A 20,871-nucleotide genomic window follows, 5' to 3' on the forward strand; every position below is an offset into this window, starting at 1 on the left:
ACCACATGTCCCCAAACATCTCATTTCCAACACATCGATCCTCCTCCACACAACCCTATTTATCACCCATGCCTCACAACCATATGATATATGGCAGCAGTCATGTGTAATGCGCAGAAACCACAGCTCCCTTTCCACATCCAGGCCCCACAGAGCTTTCCATGGTTTACCCCAGACGCTTCACATGCCCTGGTTCAATCCATTGGCAGCACGTCGACCCCAGTATACCACATCATTCCAATTAACTCTATTCCTTGCACACCTTTCACCCTCCTGTATGTTCAGGCTCCGATCGCTCAAAATCTTTTTCACTCCATCCTTCCACCTCCAATTTGGTCTCCCACTTCTTGTTCCCTCCACCTCTGACATATATATCCTCTTTGTCAATCTTTCCTAACTCATTCTCTCCATGTGACCAAACCATTTCAATACACCCTCCTCTGCTCTCTCAACCACACTAATTTTATTACCCCACATCTCTCTTACCCTCATTACTTACTCGATCAAACCACCTCACACCACATGTCCCCAAACATCTCATTTCCAACACATCCACCCTCCTCCACACAACCCTATTTATCACCCATGCCTCACAACCATATAATATATGGTAGCAGTCATGTGTAATGCGCAGAAACCACAGCTCCCTTTCCACATCCAGGCCCCACAGAGCTTTCCATGGTTTACCCTAGACTCTTCACATGCCTGGTTCAATCCATTGACAGCATGTCGACCACAGTATACCACATCGTTCAAATTCACTCTATTCCCTGCACACCTTTCACCCTCCTGTATGTTCAGGCTCCGATCGCTCAAAATCTTTTTCACTCCATTTTTCCACCTCCAATTTGGTCTCCCACTTCTCATTCCCTCCAACTCTGACACATATATCCTCTTTGTCAATCTTTCCTCACTCATTCTCTCCATGTGACCAAACTATTTCAAAACACCCTCTTCTGCTCTCCCAACCACACTCTTTTTATTACCACGAATCTCTCTTACCCTTTCATTACTTACTCGATCAAACCACCTCACACCACATATTGTCCTCAAACATCTCATTTCCAACACATCCCCCCTCCTCTGCACAACTCTATCTATAGCCCACACCTCGCAACCACATAGCATTGTTGGAACCACTATTCCTTCAAACATACCGATTTTTGCTTTCCGAGATAATGTTCTCGCCTTCCACACATTTTTCAACGCACCCAGAACTTTCGCCCCCTCCCCCACCCTGTGACTCACTTCCACTTCCATGGTTCCATCCGCTGCCAAATCCACTCTCAGATATCTAAAACACTTCACTTCCTCCAGTTTTTCTTGATTCAAACTTACCTTCCAATTACCTTGTCCCTCAACCCTACTGAACCTAATAACCTTGCTCTTATTCACATTTACTCTCAACTTTTTTTCACAAACTTTACCAAACTCATTCACCAACATCTGTAGTTTCTCACCCAAATCAGCAACCAGAGCTGTAAACCATCAGCAAACAATAACTGGGAGCATTGAAAGAATGCATGGAAGGCAAGAACATTATCTGGGAGAGCACATATGGGTATGTTTGACGGAATAGTGGTTCCAACAATGCTATGTGGTTGCGAGGTGTGGGCTATAGATAGAGTTGTGCAGAGGAGGGGGATGTGTTGGAAATTAAATGTTTAAGGACAATATGTGGTGTGAGGTGGTTTGATCGAGTAAGTAATGAAAGGGTAAGAGAGATTCGTGGTAATAAAAAGAATGTGGTTGAGAGAGCAGAAGAGGGTGTGTTGAAATGTTATGGACACATGGAGAGAATGAGTGAGGAAAGATTGACAAAGAGGATATATGTGTCAGAGTTGGAGGGAATGAGAAGTGGGAGACCAAATTGGAGGTGGAAAAATGGAGTGAAAAAGATTTTGAGCGATTGGGGCCTGAACATGCATGAGGGTGAAAGGCGTGAAAGGAATAGGGTAAATTGGAACGATGTGGTATACCAGGTCGACATGCTGTCAATGGATTGAACCAGGGCATGTAAAGCATCTGGGGTAAACCAATGAAAGTTTTGTGGGGCCTGGATGTGGAAAGAGAGCTGTAATTTTGGTGCATTATACATGACAGCTAGAGACTGAGTGTGAATGAATGTGGCCTTTGTTGTCTTTTCCTAGCATTACCTCCTGCGTATGTGGGGGGTTGTCATTTCATGTGTGGAGGGGTGGCGACGGGAATGAATAAAGTCAGCAAGTACGAATTATGTACATGTGTATATATGTATATGTCTGTGTATGTATGTATATGTTGAAATGTATAGGAATGTATATGTGCAAGCGTGGACGTGTATGTATATACATGTGTACGTGGGTGGGTTGGGTCACTCTTTCGTTTGTTTCCTTGCACTACCTCGCTAACACGGGAGACAGCAAAAAAGTATAATAAAATATAAAAATGTGTGTGTGTATATGAGTGGATAAGCTATCCTTCACCTGTTTCACAGAGCTACCTTGCTGACACAAGAAACCCTGATTAAGTATAGAAAATAAAAATATATACTATTCTTTATTATACATAATCTCTGTTTCCCATGTCAGCGAGGTAGCACCAGGAAACAGAAGAAGAATGGTCTATCCACTCACATACACATATATATATATATACATAAATGCCCACTTACACATACATACATATTCTTATCAACATATACATATACACACACATACGCAGACATATACATACAAATATGTACATATTCATACTTGCTTGCCTTCATCCATCCCTGTCATTACCCTTCCCCAGAGGAAAACAGTGCTGCTATCCCCTGCTTCAGCAAGGTTGTGCCAGAAAACAGACAAAAAAGGCCACATTCGTTTACAGGCAGTCTAAAGCTGTCATGTGTAATGCACTGAAATTCAATTCACTTCATCAGTACTATTACAAAATAAAGTCAAAGAATTTTAAAAAACAAAGCTGTTGGCTCTACTTTATTGGAACGCACCATTGTCAAAACAATATAAACTTTAGATCACTTCTTTGAGAGAAGCCCCCTTCTCAGAGACCATATGAGATGTCTGAAGGCTTAGGTTCATAGAAGTCCCCCACTTATTGCCCCTATCCCTTCCATTGGCTCACACATGTGATACAAAGTCAATCTTAAATTCATTAACTTTCCATAACCTAGAATCCTATACTAGTACAAACAACTACTACTGACGGCTTTCTAAATTTGAATCTAAAAGAGCACTCACGTGATGTAGTAGATGTTGATCCTCCAGTTGTGGTTCCAAAACTAAAACCTGCAATGTTTTTCTGTCTTAGAATTACTGATGCAAAGTACATGAGGCAGCAAAGAAAATATCAAGTAAAAAATCAAACTATATGTGAAAAGAACAATCTACACAGTAGTACACCTTAATGACCCCATCAATTCTTTTACATATATGTAACAATTACAAGGGTATAAGTCTGTTAAGTATATAAGGAAAAGTGCATGCAGTATAGATAACCATGGAAAAGTATTTAGCAAAAGGTAAGAAGTTACATGCGGCTTTTATGGATCTGAAGAAGGTGTATGACAGAGTCAAGTGTGGAATGCTTTATGGGATGTGTTAAGTAGGGGACAACTGTTGGATGGTGGGAAAGCCCTCTATAGCAAATGCATGTGTAAGAGTGGATGGAGAGATAAGAGATAATTCTGAGATACATGAAAGCGTGAGGCTAAGTTATGTGATGTCACCATGGCTTTTTAATATACATATGGATAAAGTGATAAGAGAGATGAAAGCAAACATGGGGAAAAGGGGTGCAGAGATGGAGTGTCGTGGAGATATGGTGGATAGTGGCAAGCCTATGTGCGGATGATACTGTGTTGTTTGCTGAGAGTGAAGAGGAATTGCAGAAGGTTGTAAGTGTATCTTACAATATGTGCTAGCATAGACAACTGAAAGTGAATAAAAGTAAAAGTAAAATAATGGTGTCTGAAAGGAAACAGAGAAAAAGTAAAGATTTTGTAAAACCATACACAATGAAAGAAGAAAGAGTAATAATTGTGCTTTGGATATGGGGGGAGAAAGACTGGATGAAGTGAGAATTTAATTCTATATGAGCTGTCTTGAGTAAGTTCGGTAATACGGAAAGAGAGATAAGGGAGACAGCAGTACAGGGTAGAAGAGTCACTGGGTCCCTTAACAGAATAATGATGGGTAGAGGTGTAAGTACAGAAGTGAAGAGAGGATTAAGGGACAGCTTAGTCCTATCAACCATGACCTATGAAGCCCAAACATGGACAGGGAATGAGTCAAAGGGGTCATGAATCCAGCCTGTGGAAATGAACTATTTTAGAAGAGCATGTGGTGTGACTCGATGGAATGAAGTAAGTAATAAAGGGGTAAATGAAAGATGTGGTATGGCAGGGAATGCAAAGGGAATGAATTAGGGAGTGGCAGAAAGGGTGAAATATAATACTTTGAGATAGTTTGGGCATGTGGAAAGAATGTAAGAATGTAAGACTGGGAGTTTGCAAGGAGAGTGTATGATAGTACAATCAAAGGGATTGGTGTGAGAGGAAGACTACCAGTGAGATGGGCAAATAGGGTAGAGGAATACTGGAGTGAAAGAAATGGTGAAAGAATGAATGGAATGGTGTATGCGAGGGAGGTATGTAAAGCCATGGATAAGTGGAGACTTTTGCTGTGAACAACCCTTGATGGGAGTTCCCAGAGTGAACAGGTATCAAAGATTTAAATAGAGAGATATATCATGAGCCTCTACTTTTAGTATCAAATATTTCAAATTCAGTGCTGTTTAACATAATATTCTTCATTTTTTGCTTCTATTACTTTCTTTTAATCACTTTTGACACAATCCACAACCCTTATCATTGACTCTACAGTAATTCCTTTTCTAGGTAAGAGAAAAAAATTACAGTAAAATAAAGCAATTTCTCTATCATTTTCAAAACAATTCTCAAAATATAGATCTGATCCACACACAGACCCCCATCCCACTTACCTTCCTGACACATTTATAGCCTAAACTCTATTACTGTCATGCTGTGACCTACACAAAGTGCAGGATCTATAAGGGGGCAAAAAGGGCAATTGCCACTGGCCCACCTGTAACAGAGGGCCCCCTCTATACAAACATATAATAAAAAAATTACTTTATTGAACCAGGATCTCAACTGAAGTTTGGCCAACTGTTTCATCAAAGCAGGATGTTTGTAAGATGTAATTAAGGTCAAGAGAAGGTTAAGTGACCTTGTTTACAGCCGACAGAGAAAATATTTGTCAAAATAGTGGAAACAGTGTTTGACCCATGGGATTGATTCATGACATGTTACTCCCCCTGCTGCAAAATGTTTGTTCACTCACATCACATAATGTTTTGCAGAGCTGCGGTGAAACTTTGTTCGCACTGGAAGACTTCAAGGTGATTAGTTCCTGTTGCTCTATGTAGAAAATAAAAGAGATGAAAATCTGCCCTGCTTTTCATCAAGCAGGGGTGAGTCGCCGCTTGCTCCCTTGCTCAGACAGCCAACCATAAGAGATTTGTTTCGACTAGCAACCATGCTTTGCGAGCTTGGCAATTTTACACATTTGACTGCATTCAGTAAAAAATGTTCCATAGCTTATCCCTGGGGATAGGGGAGAAAGAATATTTCCCACGTATTCCCTGCGTGTCGTAGAAGGCGACTAAAAGGGGAGGGAGCGTGGGGGGGGCTGGAAATCCTCCCCTCTGGTTTTTTTTAATTTTCCAAAAGAAGGAACAGAGAAGGGGGCCAGGTGAGGATATTCCCTCAAAGGCCCAGTCCTCTGTTCTTAACGCTACCTTGCTAACGTGGATAACGGCGAATAGTTTGAAAGAAAGCTTGTATAAGCGTAAAACCTGGCACAAATGTTCTTGATACCTGTAAGCACCTTGAGATGCTTCCATAAATGTTTTCAAAATTTTTTGGGGGGAATCCAGTAAGATGTACAAATTTCAAAAAAGTCATTTTTCTTGGGGGTATCGGTGTTGCTTGGGGTGGCTGCAGACCATCACTATGACAAGAAGCAGCCACATCTTCATAAAAATGTAGGTATATAGTGGTGCCTGTATGACAGCAATTTTTGTGCACTATTCACATCTATATTCCATGATGCTGTACAATCCCCATCATAATCCTGTCCCATTTTATGCATTCTGTATAAGTCATGTCTCTAGATTCTTCCCACATTTCATTTGCCCCCTTATATTCTTCTGATGGAAAAATTCTAACACCTAGCAATCTAGGGAAAGTCCCTAAAGCTGCTACGCAACTTTATCCTCTTTTCTATCAGCCCATTAGATGACTGACACTGTTGATGGTTTAAACCATAAATGAAAAAATCATTAATACATTTACCAGCAATTCCTACTTTATGAAGCTTTGTTTGAATCCCAGCACAGTCTTCTCTTCATGGGAAATGTACATTCTCAAAGGCATTTTCTTCGTGAATAATCCAGTCTCATCTATGTTATACATCTGCTTAAAAGAATAACTGCCTTCCTTGATACAGGTTGGGAATCTGAAATCCATGAGGTTGAATGTGTTTCAAAATTTGAAATTTTTCAGTTTTTGGAATATCAGCATAATTACGTTTGCTAAACCAGTGTAGTCCCACACTCTTGGCCGTGATTTCTTTACAGAGATGTGGTAGCTCACTCAGTGGGGTCTGGGGCAGTCTAAACCTACAATTGGTACAAATGCCTAACGCATACTGAACTGAATAAACTTCACCTCTATCCCACTCCACCACCACCTAATTCGATCCCTAATCACCTACATTCTCAGTAAAAATCATTATCTCAGTTATCAATAGAGAACTATATTTCACGAAAACAAGCCTGTAGCTGTGGAGACAGCAGTGTTCCTTACAGGAAGCAGTATGAATGAGCAGGAAGCGAAGATGGCATGCATTAAATTGAAGACAGTGAGTGTGTGTGATTAATACACGAGTTAAAATTAACATGTACTGTAATAATGTTGATCCATAATGGTACCATGGGGTTGGTAAAATCTCCTTAACTCACAGGAAAAATAAAAGAACATCTTAAGTGTTTTCTTTATTTTCCAAGTCTCTTCATGTAAGAATAACAAAAGAATACTACAGAAGGTATATTAACAAATCTAAGAGGAGCAGGGCCTGGTGCAGTCTTCGGGGGTTTTCACCTCCACAACATGGGCTGGGCTCAGGCCACTGTTTTTGGTTGCTGGTCAACCAGGCTGTTGAAAGCCACATCCCTCAGGCATACATAGCCATCACAGCCTGCCTGATCTGGTGCACTTTGTAGGTACTTGTCCAGTACACTCAAACTTCTTTACTATGCATCTCATCCAGTTTCTGAAGGCAGATGGCAAGAGCTGAAGAATCTTGAACCCCAGGTGTTTAAGGTATTCTCTATTTTATATTGTACATATTGCACCTTTGGACTTCTGAGGTAGCATTCAACAAAATCTTCCATGCTTGCCATGCCATGGGATATTTCCAAAGGTAAGTTGGGAACCAAACCTTCTACGATTTTCCAGGTACAGATGATGATATAACTTTACCATCTGCAATCCAGGGAGTATAGCTTCAGATATTTCAGCCATACCCAGTTCCTTTACCACATTAATATGGGTGCTGAAAGATCACTGAACATTTTCTAATTTCGTAATTTTGCCTACCTTGTTAGGAAATAAGAATATCCTATTATGAAAGAATAAGTGCTTTGAATGCTATCAACATTAATGTTTCTTCACTTGTCTTGAAGACTCACAGGATCCCATCTGCCATCCTTCTGCATGTGGCAACTGTTTTGTTGTGTTTGCTAAAGGTTAGATCATCACACATTATTAGTTCCAAGGTCTTTCACAACACTGAACAGGTTTATGACAGCACCTGTGTCTGTCCAATATTCTATGTTGTTTCTGATCTCTTCATTTTTCCCCATTCCAGAAGAGTTGAAACTGATCTCCAATGAAAAGCATGTTGTTCTCAGTTGCCCAATTAAAGGTTTTGTTTATGTCTCTTTGTTGTCTTTCAAGATCTTCTATTGACGTGATTTTCATATTCATTCTTGTATCATCTGCAAAGGATGACATGAAATTGCAGCTCCTGCTTATGTCAACGTCAGATTTAAGAATGACGAACAGGAAAAATGCAAGTACAGTTCCTTAGAAACTGAGCTTTTTATCTAGGAGGCATTGGAAACGACATGGTCTACAACTATGTGTTGTAATCTGTTGCAATGATATCGTTGCATGTTTGGAGTACCAAAGTGGTCATGACATTTATACATTCCTCCTCTGTTTTGGTGCTTAGCAGGTCTTCCCAGTGTGTGGCAGACATCTCATAGATTAGATACTCCTACTTTGTCTGTTAAATAGAAAAACTGAATTACTGGAAAAAATCTTCACTGTTACATTAAGCCTCCAGACTTGTTTTTTACTTCAATCAGGTTGTGACCTGAGTATGGGGTGAATGAGATGATAATGTCACATATTGGGCACATGTTATTTGTAAAGATTAAGTCCAGGGTGTTATTTCTTCTAAATGGTTTTGACATTTGTTGGATAAGGGAGAACTTTTCTGTGTCTGAATAACTTTCTTTTATGAAGCTGTTCATCTCAGCAGCTTCAGTATCAGCATCTTCAACAACAGCATCTTCAACAACAATGTTACTTCCTGCCTGTCTCCATTCAATGTGTGGTAGGAGGAAGTTTCCTAATAAAAGTATATCAAGGGCTAAACTTCCAAGAAAGTCAACACATGATTCTGTGTTCCTTCTTAGGAACACATCTCTAGGCAACTGACTGTGGTCCTGGATTTGCATTTTGCATATGAGAAAGAATATTTTGAGTTTTTTCTTAATTCATTAATGGCTTCTTTTTTTCTTGTTTCACATGACATTTTTAGCTTATGGTCTATGTCTGATAATTCACTTGATAGATTTTCTTCCTTGAGCTCGGGGAGCTGTGACTTTTTTTTTAAAAGGGCTGCAATTCTTTATTGCCTCCTGCAAAGTGCTCATCTCTCTCATTCTAACCAAGACTTTCTGTGCTTTATTCTTGCTGGTATATGTTGGTTATATGTTTGGAATACCAAAATGGTCATGAAATTTACACATTCCTCCTCTGATCTTGTACCTGGTAGGATTTCCCAATGTGTCACAAACATCTCATTGATCAAATCCTCCCACTTAATATGTTTACTATTCAAAACGAAATTACCATAATCACCTCCACCATTACATGTGTTATACCTAAGGAGTTTAGCTTCCATACTTATTCTTACTTTGATCAGGTTGTGATCTGATACCTAGGCAGTTTAGCTTCCATACTTATTCTTATTTTGATCAGGTTGTGATCAGAGTATATGGTGTTTTAGATGGTAATGTCACATATTAGCTCCACATTACTTGTAAAAAGTAAGTCCAGTGTGTTATTTTCTCTGACTGGTTTTGTTATTAATTGGTTGAGAGGGAACTTTTCACATGACATGAATGATTCTGTTTAGCAGCTGTTCATCTCAGCATCTTTCAATGTCAGCATTTTTAGCTATGATGATATTTCCTGCCTGTCTCCATTTAATGTGGGGTAGGTTAAAGTCTAATACAAGTGTATTCGAAGCGAGGTTTCTGAGAAGGTCAAGACAAGATTCTGTTTCTTATTTGTCTTGTAATTTCTTGAAACTTTGCATCTGGTGGTCTACAGATTAATGCAGTGATCAGGTTTGGGTATTCAACCTGGACAACAAGTACTTCTACTACATCACTTGAGGAGTTCAGTTGTTATAAGAATATCCATAATATACAGTCAAACTCTTCCACATGATATTCTAGTCCTGTCCCATCTGCACAGGCAGGTTGTAGATTGAGATCCACACCTCACTTCTTATATGGTCTTTAGTGTGTGTTTCAGTAAAGGTCACAAATACTCCATATGACTCTTTGAGCAAGCTACTTAAAATGGGATTTAATTTGTTCTATGTGCTTTAAGTCACTGAATGTTGGTTTATAAGAAGGGCATTACATGGCTTGTCTCAGTGTTGTTTTTTGGGGTAATGCACTCTGTTCTTCTGAACTTGGCAAAGTACTTTCAGTTCCCTTACCATTCTGAAGAAGGAAGTCAGTGTCATATCTTCCTCTGGCAGTTCTTCCCTGCCTCTGTTTGGTACTGTGTCCCTGATTAAAAGTGGATGTTTACTGTGATGAGAATGAGGGATGTCTCACTGTCCCTGATATGTGGAGGTTCTTGCAGTAAATGTTCAAGAGTGCTTAGACTCTAGTGATTGTTTGCACAAATATGCATGGAAAATATGCCAATCTTGCAATACATACAACTTCCCTTCATGTACTATCTACAGACTTTGACCATCCCTCAGATTTACTGTCCATTTGTTGTGTAGTATCTCACTTTCTCCATGTCTGTGGCTAGGACTGAGAGAATTTCCTGGCTTCCACTTTCCTTCCTCCCCAATCCTTATACACCTGAGTCATCATTAATCTCCACATTTGCAACCACATCTGTGTTAGAATTTCCTGGCCTCAATGTTCTCTCTCTCTCTCTCTCTCTTTCTCTCTCTCTCTCTCTCTCTCTCTCTCTCTCTCTCTCTCTCTCTCTCTCCTCTCTCTCTCTCTCCTTCCATACTCATGTCAGTGTCTCTGTCTCTTTCGAACCATGTCTATGCTTGCCATTTCCTGGCTTTCACTTTCACCCTCTCCTGCCATACCTAATTTAGCATCTCTACCACAAGGATGAAAAACAAAAAGATGCCAAAGTGACTGTCATGATATGCAGGAAACAGAAAGCAAAACACATAATCAATACAGTATGAAAATAGTATCAATGAATCAGTATGTATTACAATCAAATAATACATACAAAACATTAACAGAATTCAGTCACACCTGAGCTTGAATGTAAGCATATTTCAAATTTGGATTGGCTAAAGCTTGGACTTAGTGCATTCAACCCTTATGTGTGTGAACCACCACTTGTGCAAAGTAAATTTTGTATATTTGAAATATAACACCAGGGGACAATATGATACACAATCGTAATAAGGAAAATGCAAGTTTTTCATATTTTCTGTATCCCACTATAAAATGAAGGAAATACTTGTAAAAGGAAAGGACAAAACAATACCGAGCTATTATTTATTTATTTTGCTTTGTCGCTGTCTCCTGCGTTAGCGAGGTAGCGCAAGGAAACAGACGAAAGAATGGCCCAACCCACCCACATACACATGCATATAAATACACATCCACACACGCAAATATACATACCTATACATCTCAATGTATACATATATTTACACACACAGACATATACATATATACACATGTACATAATTCATACTGTCTGCCTTTATTCATTCCCATCGCCACCTCGCCACACATGGAATAACAACCCCCTCCCCCCTCATGTGTGCGAGGTAGCGCTAGGAAAAGACAACAAAGGCCCCATTCGTTCACACTCAGTCTCTAGCTGTCATGTAATAATGCTCCGAAACCACAGCTCCCTTTCCACATCCAGGCCCCAGACGCTTCACATGCCCTGGTTCAATCCATTGACAGCATGTCGACCCCAGTATACCACATCGTTCCAATTCACTCTATTCCTTGCCCACCTTTCACCCTCCTGCATGTTCAGGCCCCAATCGCTCAAAATCTTTTTCACTCCATCTTTCCACCTCCAATTTGGTCTCCCACTTCTCCTCGTTCCCTCCACCTCTGACACATATATCCTCTTGGTCAATCTTTCCTCACTCATTTTCTCCATGTGACCAAACCATTTCAAAACACCCTCTTCTGCTCTCTCAACCACACTCTTTTTATTACCACACATCTCTCTTACCCTATTATTACTTACTCGATCAAACCACCTCACACCACATATTGTCCTCAAACATCTCATTTCCAGCACATCCACCCTCCTGCGCACAACTCTATCCATAGCCCATGCCTCACAACCATACAACATTGTTGGAACCACTATTCCTTCAAACATACCCATTTTTGCTTCCGAGATAATGTTCTCCACTTCCACACATTCTTCAAGGCTCCCAGAATTTTCACCCCCTCCCCCACCTTATGATTCACTTCCGCTTCCATGGTTCCATCCGCTGCCAGATCCACTCCCAGATATCTAAAACACTTCACTTCCTCCAGTTTTTCTCCATACCGAGCTAGCATTACTTATTTAACCAAAGTATAGAGCTAAAGTTAATATGTAAAGCTCCTGGTGAGTGGTGGCAGAAGGAGCAAAAAGAGGGTAGGGGAAGAGCATTCACAGGAGTGGGGGAGGGGCTCTAACATAAATTCAATGATGACTCAAACCATTATTCATGAAAGAAAGAAATATAAGGATAAAGGTTTGTAGAATCAAGTGAACTGGTGGGAATGAGTGAACCTTGTGACTTGCATTCACCAAATGACACTCATCACTATTTATAGTTACTATATATACAGATACATATATACATATTACACATATTTACATACAAGGACCTCTTGATTTATGCATTATGTCATAGAAAATGGTAATGTAAATGAAAAATGCATGTCAAAAAAATGTAATTGAGGTTAAAGACAGTACCAAATATCATGCCAGTAAAAAATTATAGTATACACCTACCAAGAAATGTAAAAATACGATAATATATATTTGTTCCATTCTCTATAATCAAACATCGGAAACATGAGGTTTTAGATGCCAATTAATGTTCTACTCTTAACATTCTCCTTGATATCAGCACCATCACGAGTAGTTCATAACGCAGATTCACTAAGCCCACAGCCATGCATGATACACCCATCCCTCACTTTATGCATAGGTTATGTTTAGCAAAAATCTTGCACAAAAAAAAATCACATATAGAGAACCAATAAACATAGCCAGAAAAATGGGATGTTTGCAACAGTGAGATATAATATAAATTTGGGGCATTACAAGATACTGCTGGACGTTTGGAGACAGTGTTAACAAACACAAACATAGCAGGTTGCAGGAAAATTACAATAGCAGGTATATCAAAATTGCACAAGTAGGACAGATACAAGCATACCAGTGGAAACTTCAAGGCTGACCCACTGGTGGGAACTTAGTACACTCCATCAAGGAGCCACGACCCATGCTTACTCCATCCGCCAACCCTCACCTAAGTTTTGGTGCATTTTTCACCACACACCCACATAAAAGCAAATTTTGACGAAATAAAAAGAGGAACTTGTGAAGAAGGTTCCTTGCAGAATAGCCAAATCACATTAATGATCCTAAATAATGTGAGGCATGGGTGTATCAGCAGTTCATTTACCTCCTCATGACATTTGAGCACATCTATCTTAAACTAAGTGAAATGTAAAACCTTATGCCTCTTGGCAATAGCATAAAATTTCATATTTGTTCACAATATCCTGCATTAGCAAGGTAGTGCCAGGAATAGATGACAAAAAGCCATCATTCACTCATATCCATTTTTCTAGTTGTCATGAGTAATGCACCTAAACCACAGACCCCTATCCACAACTAAACACCACAGACATTTACAGGTTTCCCCCAGCTGCTTCACATCCCCTAGTTCAGTCCACTGACAGCACAATGCCCCTGTATATCACAATGCTTCAATTCCATCTATCCCAAGCATGCCTTTCATCCTCCTGCATGTTCAGGCCCTGAACACTCACAATCTTTTTTGCTCCATCTTTCCAATCTCCAATTTCACCTCTCCTTTCTCCATGTCCCCCCAACTAACATATCCCTGCGCCCTGCTAAATTTGATATCCTTGCTTTTATCTACATTCACTCTCAACTTCCTCTTTTTGCACAATCTTCCAAACTCTGACGCTAACTTCAGCAGCTTCTCACTTGATTTTGCCACCAGTGCTGTGTCATCAACATATAACAACTGACTCACTTCCCAGGCTCCCTCATCCCCCATAGACTGCTACTTGCCCGTCTCCACAACTCTTGCATTTAGCTGCCTCAATATGTATAGTGGTTAGTGTTTCTGGCAGTCATTCATGCATGGGCGACTTGGGGTCAAACCACATAGGTTCAAATCCTCACTTTACATATCTCCCTAACCCAAACACCCTACATCTGCCATTTCGTCACATTCAAATATTGTTAAAATAATTGTAAAATATTGTTCAAAATAAGACTGCAGAAATGAATGCTCAAATGATGACTTCCTGTGCCTTATACACAAATCATCATAATGCCTCCCAGCATTTAACGGTTAAAACAAAAACTCCTCAAGATGGAGTCTAAGCAAAGGGGACCTAAGCAATATGAGGGATGGAGCAGTTTACCTTAATTTTCTATGCAAAAAATGTAAGCATGATAAAATATCATGCAGGACCTCAATTCACAAACTAGACCAACATTTGGGCTTCATTAACAAAATCCAAACTGTCAATTATCCTCTACATTACACAATCTAAAAATACGACAAAACATATAATCATGCACATATGAGATCCATATCTTTACCTGTTGAACCTGATGTGATACCACCAGTACTGGTTCCCCCAAAACTAAAACCTGTAATTTGCAAGCAAAACAAATATTAGAATGCGGTAGAGTATAGGAAAAAACGTTACCCATTCTGAAAATTCTAAACATAACCCATTCAACCAGCACAAACTACAGTAAACCAGATTGGTCAGCAGTCACACAACACATGGATTCCAAGCTCCAAGACTTCACTATATCATGCCATCTCACTCTACACCATCAACTACCAAGCCAGCATAAAGCACATATCACAAGGACTTAGAAGTAACCCAACCTTCTACGTTGCAGACCTCATAAAACAAAGAAATTAGCTAAAAAAAAACCATCAACAGAAATAAAAAACCAATCTGCACTCTAAACAACCCCATCGCTAGGCCAATCACTGAAAGTAGACAACAAACTGACACCCCTTCCTCAACACAATGAGCCACAAAACCTGCAGTAACCGACTATGGCACATGTTAAAGAAGATCCACAACTCACACACCAAGCAATTCTGATCCAATCCATTAATATCACTTCTCCCAGAAAACACAAACATACTCATGAGAAAGATCTAAAAAACTCAGCCACGCTCTAAACGTACACAAATTCCATCAAGAAACAATAGCACCTTCACACTTACATGGAATACAATTAAAACCTTTTTCTCCTTCAATAGCCCCTGACAACATACCAAACTTTAATAAACACTTTGGCCCAGCTGCAATCCCAGAATGTACAGATATCCTCAGCCACTCATCTACAATCCCAGCATGTACAAATATCCTCAACCACTCATGGTGAAACAAAAAAATCCCAACCATCTAGTAATTTGCAGACACAATACTAATACTATGCTCCTTCTGATTACCCAACTCCACCTCCTCTTGCTGTTCTATATCTATGACATTTTCAGTATCAAAATGCCCTGTACACCTCATTCATAGATATTATTCAAAATAACCAACATCACCTCCTTGACATGGCTTTAGATACAATCATGCCACTACCACACTAGGGACCTCATATAACATATCCTAGATGGATTCAACCAACCGCAATCAATGTCTTGCACAATATTAGAGGCAAAAGACATCAACAAAGTACTAGCAATGTCCCCTAACACATCCTCACACAAATGACACCTCTAAAACCCTAATATTAACAATGAAGTTCTCCAAACTGCAGATCTTTCTCCAACTCTCTTATATCTCTTCCTACATGACCTCCCATTACCATGACATATGGAGACAACCTTACAATAACATCATGGTACCCTAACATAATGATGGCAACAGTCACATGCAGCACTACATTACTCAACAGGAACAATGGATCATCTAGAACAGAATCTCTGCATCTCCACAAACATCATTTCCTGTTTTAACCCAAAACAGACATGAATCCTACATACACCTTCCCAACACCTTGAATGGCCAATCACTACCAATCTACTAAGCACCAACTATTCTGAACAGATAGCACACAGAAATTCAACTTGCATGATACAGAATATTCAAGAAATGGAGCCCTGTAAATGTTATACTCCCTCCCCATACAGCTCAAGAAATTTTCTCCCACCACAAATCAACACACAAGCAAAATAGCATGATTTTGACATGAAAAAGAATCCCTTGGCATCCTCTACAAACAATTCATCCAATTAATCTCAGACTATACCTCACAGGCTAGGTCATCCACCCTCTCAAAAGCAAATACAAAGAAGTGCAAACAACACAAAATTGTGCACTCAGAACAATCTCTAGCCAACTGGAAACCATAAACACTCAAAAGCTACACTATGAAACAAAGATACTCCCAATACAATCCCACCTCAACATACTCAGCACTCTATTCTTTGCAACATTTGAAACCTCCCATTCAAACCAAAAACAATCAAGTTGAGATAAAAAGCTTGTCCCTACCTCACACTTCAGTTATCTTTACTTATAGATTCCCTTACCACCAACAAACACACCAGTGACAAAACACATACACGCTGAAATGAAACACAAAGCATCAAATAATCATCCTCCCATCTCTGTCTAAAATATAAAACCACCAGCCATACACCCATCTGAAAAAACACTCCCTTGACAAACAAGAATCACATCACCCATCCCTACAATACTACAAATACTGATGCATCACATCCCAAGATACCCATGATGCAAATACCTGTGAAAACACCAAAAACTTATGGCTCAACTGCCCTGCACTTTCCCCACACAGACATACCCACATAACATCTCTAAACTTTATGATAAATGGTTCCACCCACTCACCTACTGGAACATTAGGAAGAGTGACCATGTCAAAACTCACTGATTAAAAGTTGAAGTTTACATGTACTTTATCTAATTAGCTGACAAAATCCTTGTTACTTTTATGTTTGATTGGGAGACTGTATCAACTAATGGGTTCAACAAAGACACAAACCTCTTTGAGAGTTTATGTGTAACTGACCCAAATGTCCTAATAGCTAGTCTTCCTGGGCTGTTAAATTTGTGTCTTGATGAGACTGTACATACATGAATGGAGGAGGAATTATACAGTTGTTTTATCAGGTGATCATTACCTATGAGTACACGTTTTACTTTATAAATGACATTACTGATCACAGTCACTGGAGGATCTGTTCTTAATTTTCTATAAGTCTGAGTGTCACTTAGAAAATCTTGCATTTTTTTAATAATCACTTTTGTTATCACAACTGCATCTGATTTATCCACTATAATTATAATTAGATCTTTGTTTTTCTTAGGATTTTTGAAGCAGTCTCAAATTTCTGAGGACATTTAGGATTGGCATCTCTTGACATGGCTTAATAGACAATATATTTACATATGTTCATATCACCATATTTTTCAAGTTTGCAAAATGCTTTAGCCACTTCTACAATGTTCATGGATTTGTTGGAAATGACAAAACATATGCCAAATCCAAATGCTGAACTTGCATCACTGTTCAGTTGCTTACTGGAAAGATGGACAACATATTATGGATTAATGTGCCCTCTTTTAAGCCACCTAACAGTTTTCTTAGGCACAAGACATAATTTGTACATGGTCGAATAATGAAGAAATTGGCAATTTTCTCCCTCAACACAACAGTAATTCTATAAAATCTACCTATGAAGAACATGAGGGTACCATACCTTTATTGGATGCCATGGTGCAGTTATATGAACCAGTTCAACTTCAGCATCGATACAAAACCTAAAATTGTCTTCTCACATACACTCTTCTACTCAGCTCACCAGAATAAAGTGAAACAATCTATGTTCATTTCCATGTTACTTCATGCGTATCACATTTCCAGACCACATCAGTCTAGATTTTGTTCAGAGGCAGTGATAATTCATTCAAGGTGACTGGATGGTGTCAACTGCATTCATGTCTGTTTGAGGTTGTAACAGTGATTGATGATTTCTGTGGAAATGCCGACATTCTGTTCTGGGTGAGCCCCTGTTCCGATAATGTGATGTAGTTATGCATGTCTGATGTGGCTGCTGTGGAGTCAGGGGGTTGTGATGTGGTTGTAAGGTCACCTACATACAAACAGACCTTGGTGTTGAGGTCTGACTAATGTAATGGGAGGTCATGTAGGAAGATAATGAAGAGAGTTGGAGAAAGAACTGCTCCTTGTGGAACTGTGGAACTCCATCATAGAGTTTAAGTGTTTTAGAGGTAAGTGGCTCTGGTGTGGCAGTGTGCTATATAAATGTGTAAGTGAAGAGTCCACAAAAAACCTTGTTGACCATCCTTGTCAACCATAAAAAACCTGAATCCCCCACAATATCATATAAATAAAATTTCACTCCTACATTTTAGAATTTCATCATCTTTCCTTTGGCCCTGATTACCACCTGCAGATATCTGGGCATGGAACTGGCAAGGTTCCTAAAGTATTCTATATCCATGTTTTGGATCCACAGGGTCTTCATCTCCTGAATGAGGTAAGGCACTAATGAGGTACTGCAGGAAGCAAGCTTGACTTTCATCTGGTTCAAGCAGTTCTTGATTGAGTTAAGGTCTAGGGAGTTCCCAAGCCACTGCAGCAGCTGAAAATTATTTTTTGATAATTCATCACCATTCTAGCCTTATGACATGGGGCACTATCCTGCATACTGTGGTCATGCTGGTGAACTTCATAAAAAAGAAGCAGATCGTCCTCTTACACCTTCACATACTGCTCTCCATTCATTGTGATGTTTTTAGATAAGTAGTACAACCCTCCCCTACCCAATGCACCAGTAAAGCAAACCCAGTACATCACCCTTCCTGGGTGTTTTACTATCTTCACTAACAAACAAGGATCACAGCAGCTGGCACTCTTCTGCCTCCTCACCCTCCCCCGCCTAAACCGCACACACTTGAAGGAACTTTCATTGGAAAACATCACCTTACTCTACTGTAGTTTACTCCAGCCCTTGTATTTCTTTGAACATACAAGTCATTTGTATTTCCTTTCATTTGTAAGCAGGGGTTTTGCAGCAAGCCTGGAGGAGGATATGTGAAGGTCCTTTTGTATGCAATGTTAAATGGTTCTTTATGAGACATTTCTGAGAAGGTTTAGATTGCTTTCCCTGAGTTTAATGACTCAAATTCAGGGCTATGTACTTTAGTACTTCTCAATACAGGAGGTTATTTGCAGATCTAAAAATCCTCCTTGGGCATCCAGAGATAGGTTTCAGAGGTGGGATATTGTTGTCAGGGAGGCCAACAGCAATAGCAAGCAACCAAAGTGCCAAAAAAATTTCACATTTACAGTAAACCCTCAATTTGATGGACTAATGGGGGAAGGGGTGTCCATTAATGCTGTACATCCACCAAATCAAATGTAACCTATTTCTGCACCATATTTAAGTTCACAGGTTTTCTTTCAACTTCTCTCACTGTAGGGATTAACGTTTGGTACGACAGTTGGGTGGTGGGCACCCGGCAGCGTGGGAATGCTCGTCGGGCAGTTGGAGGCAATAGTCAGACTGAGATACAGGTAATGCTACCCCTCTCCGATGAAAGGATACTTCTTTATAATAATGTGAGGACACACTACCTGCTTTCATTGTACCTCTCATATGATGCAGAATATGATTCGAACCTATGGGGGAAAATCCCAAGTTATTACAAAGTTGCTCACCTTCTTCTGGAGATGGGGCACACCCAAGAGCATCGCTTTGGATGGGGGAACCATTCTAGACAGAGAGGAGATGGAAACTTTCTACAAAAATATGGGGAATCAAGTCCCACATCTCCTTAGCCCACTTCCACCAGTCCAATGGATGCACCAAAGTAGCAGTAAAGGCAGCCAAACGGGAGTTAAGGGGCAAAACGGGTGTTGGAGGTAACCTGCACAACAGCAAAGCAACTCAGGCTATGCTCCAATATCTCAACACCCTTCTAAGAGGTGGGATAAGTCACCCACACAGCTGGCAGCAAGAAGACAGTTACGAGGTGGTGTCCTGGCTCCCTAGCAACATTGTCTGATAAACTCGTGATGGTAAACTGCTCTGCAAAACAGGAAGCAGGCCATAGCAGAAAGCCAGGCTCTCACGCAGAGCAGCCCAGCAGGTGATGCCTATACATTGCCCTAGCTGTCTATGGGCACCCCTGTCTACATGCAAGACGTCACTCAGAAAGGGTGGGACAGGTCGAGCATGGTCGTGGTGAAACCGCATAGCCAAAACTCAGTGAAGTAGGATGGCAACGGCCACCTGTCTTTGTGAAACCAACATCACCTATGCCCCTGGGTTTCATCGATCCCCATGACACCCACAGGTCAAGGGGAGCTCCCACCAGCAGCAACTTTGCCCTCAGTTGTGGCAACACCCAGTCTCAGGCAACAACACCCTCACTGTGTGAGACATCACCATGCACACTTGCAAGATTATGTTTCTGGTGGCTCCAGTGAAGAGTGAACACACTAATTTGTTGCATCATTTTTGTTCTGTTAGCATGTAAAGGCAGTGTATTGTTCCTAAGCAGTGATCTGTGTGTATATTTGCCATATAACCTGTCAAACTTTAATTTCATTCTCTTTTTTGTTTTTAGTTTTTTGTAACAAAATGTCACAATTTGGTTACCAAAATCTCACAAGGGGATGTAGGGTTTAGTGTGGGGTACAATAGTTGGGCAGCAGACATAAATGCCCACACACGCACATATACATACGTATACATTTCAACATATACATAAATATACATACACAGACATACACATATATACACATGTACATATCCTTACTTGCTACCTTCATCCATTCCCATCCACACCTCGCCACGCACGCAGGTTGGCGCAATAACATCCACATCCAGGCCGTAGAGAACTTTCCATGGTTTACCCCAAATGCTTCCCATGCCCTGGTTGACAGCACGTCGACCCCAGAAT

At 40.1% G+C, this 20,871-nt stretch overlaps 1 protein-coding gene across 13 annotated transcripts in view; it reads right to left on the reverse strand.

The window, feature by feature from the left end:
• The window catches only part of Nup54 (nuclear pore complex protein Nup54), a 222,087-nt gene that overhangs the window by 122,745 nt on the left and 78,471 nt on the right, over positions 1 to 20,871 (reverse strand). For 6 of the 13 annotated variants that reach the window (XM_071695760.1, XM_071695757.1, XM_071695754.1 and 3 more), the window contains exons 4-5: positions 14,477 to 14,527; positions 3,225 to 3,272 (exon numbers count right to left, since the gene is read on the reverse strand). In XM_071695760.1, the coding sequence (XP_071551861.1) occupies positions 3,225 to 3,272; positions 14,477 to 14,527 (99 nt within the window). The remainder of the gene's footprint in view (positions 1 to 3,224; positions 3,273 to 14,476; positions 14,528 to 20,871) is intronic. The other 7 variants (XM_071695765.1, XM_071695763.1, XM_071695759.1 and 4 more) reach the window with 2 other exon arrangements.

The sequence above is a fragment of the Panulirus ornatus genome, chromosome 58 (assembly GCF_036320965.1).
Source record: "Panulirus ornatus isolate Po-2019 chromosome 58, ASM3632096v1, whole genome shotgun sequence".
Classification (NCBI taxonomy): domain Eukaryota; kingdom Metazoa; phylum Arthropoda; class Malacostraca; order Decapoda; family Palinuridae; genus Panulirus; species Panulirus ornatus.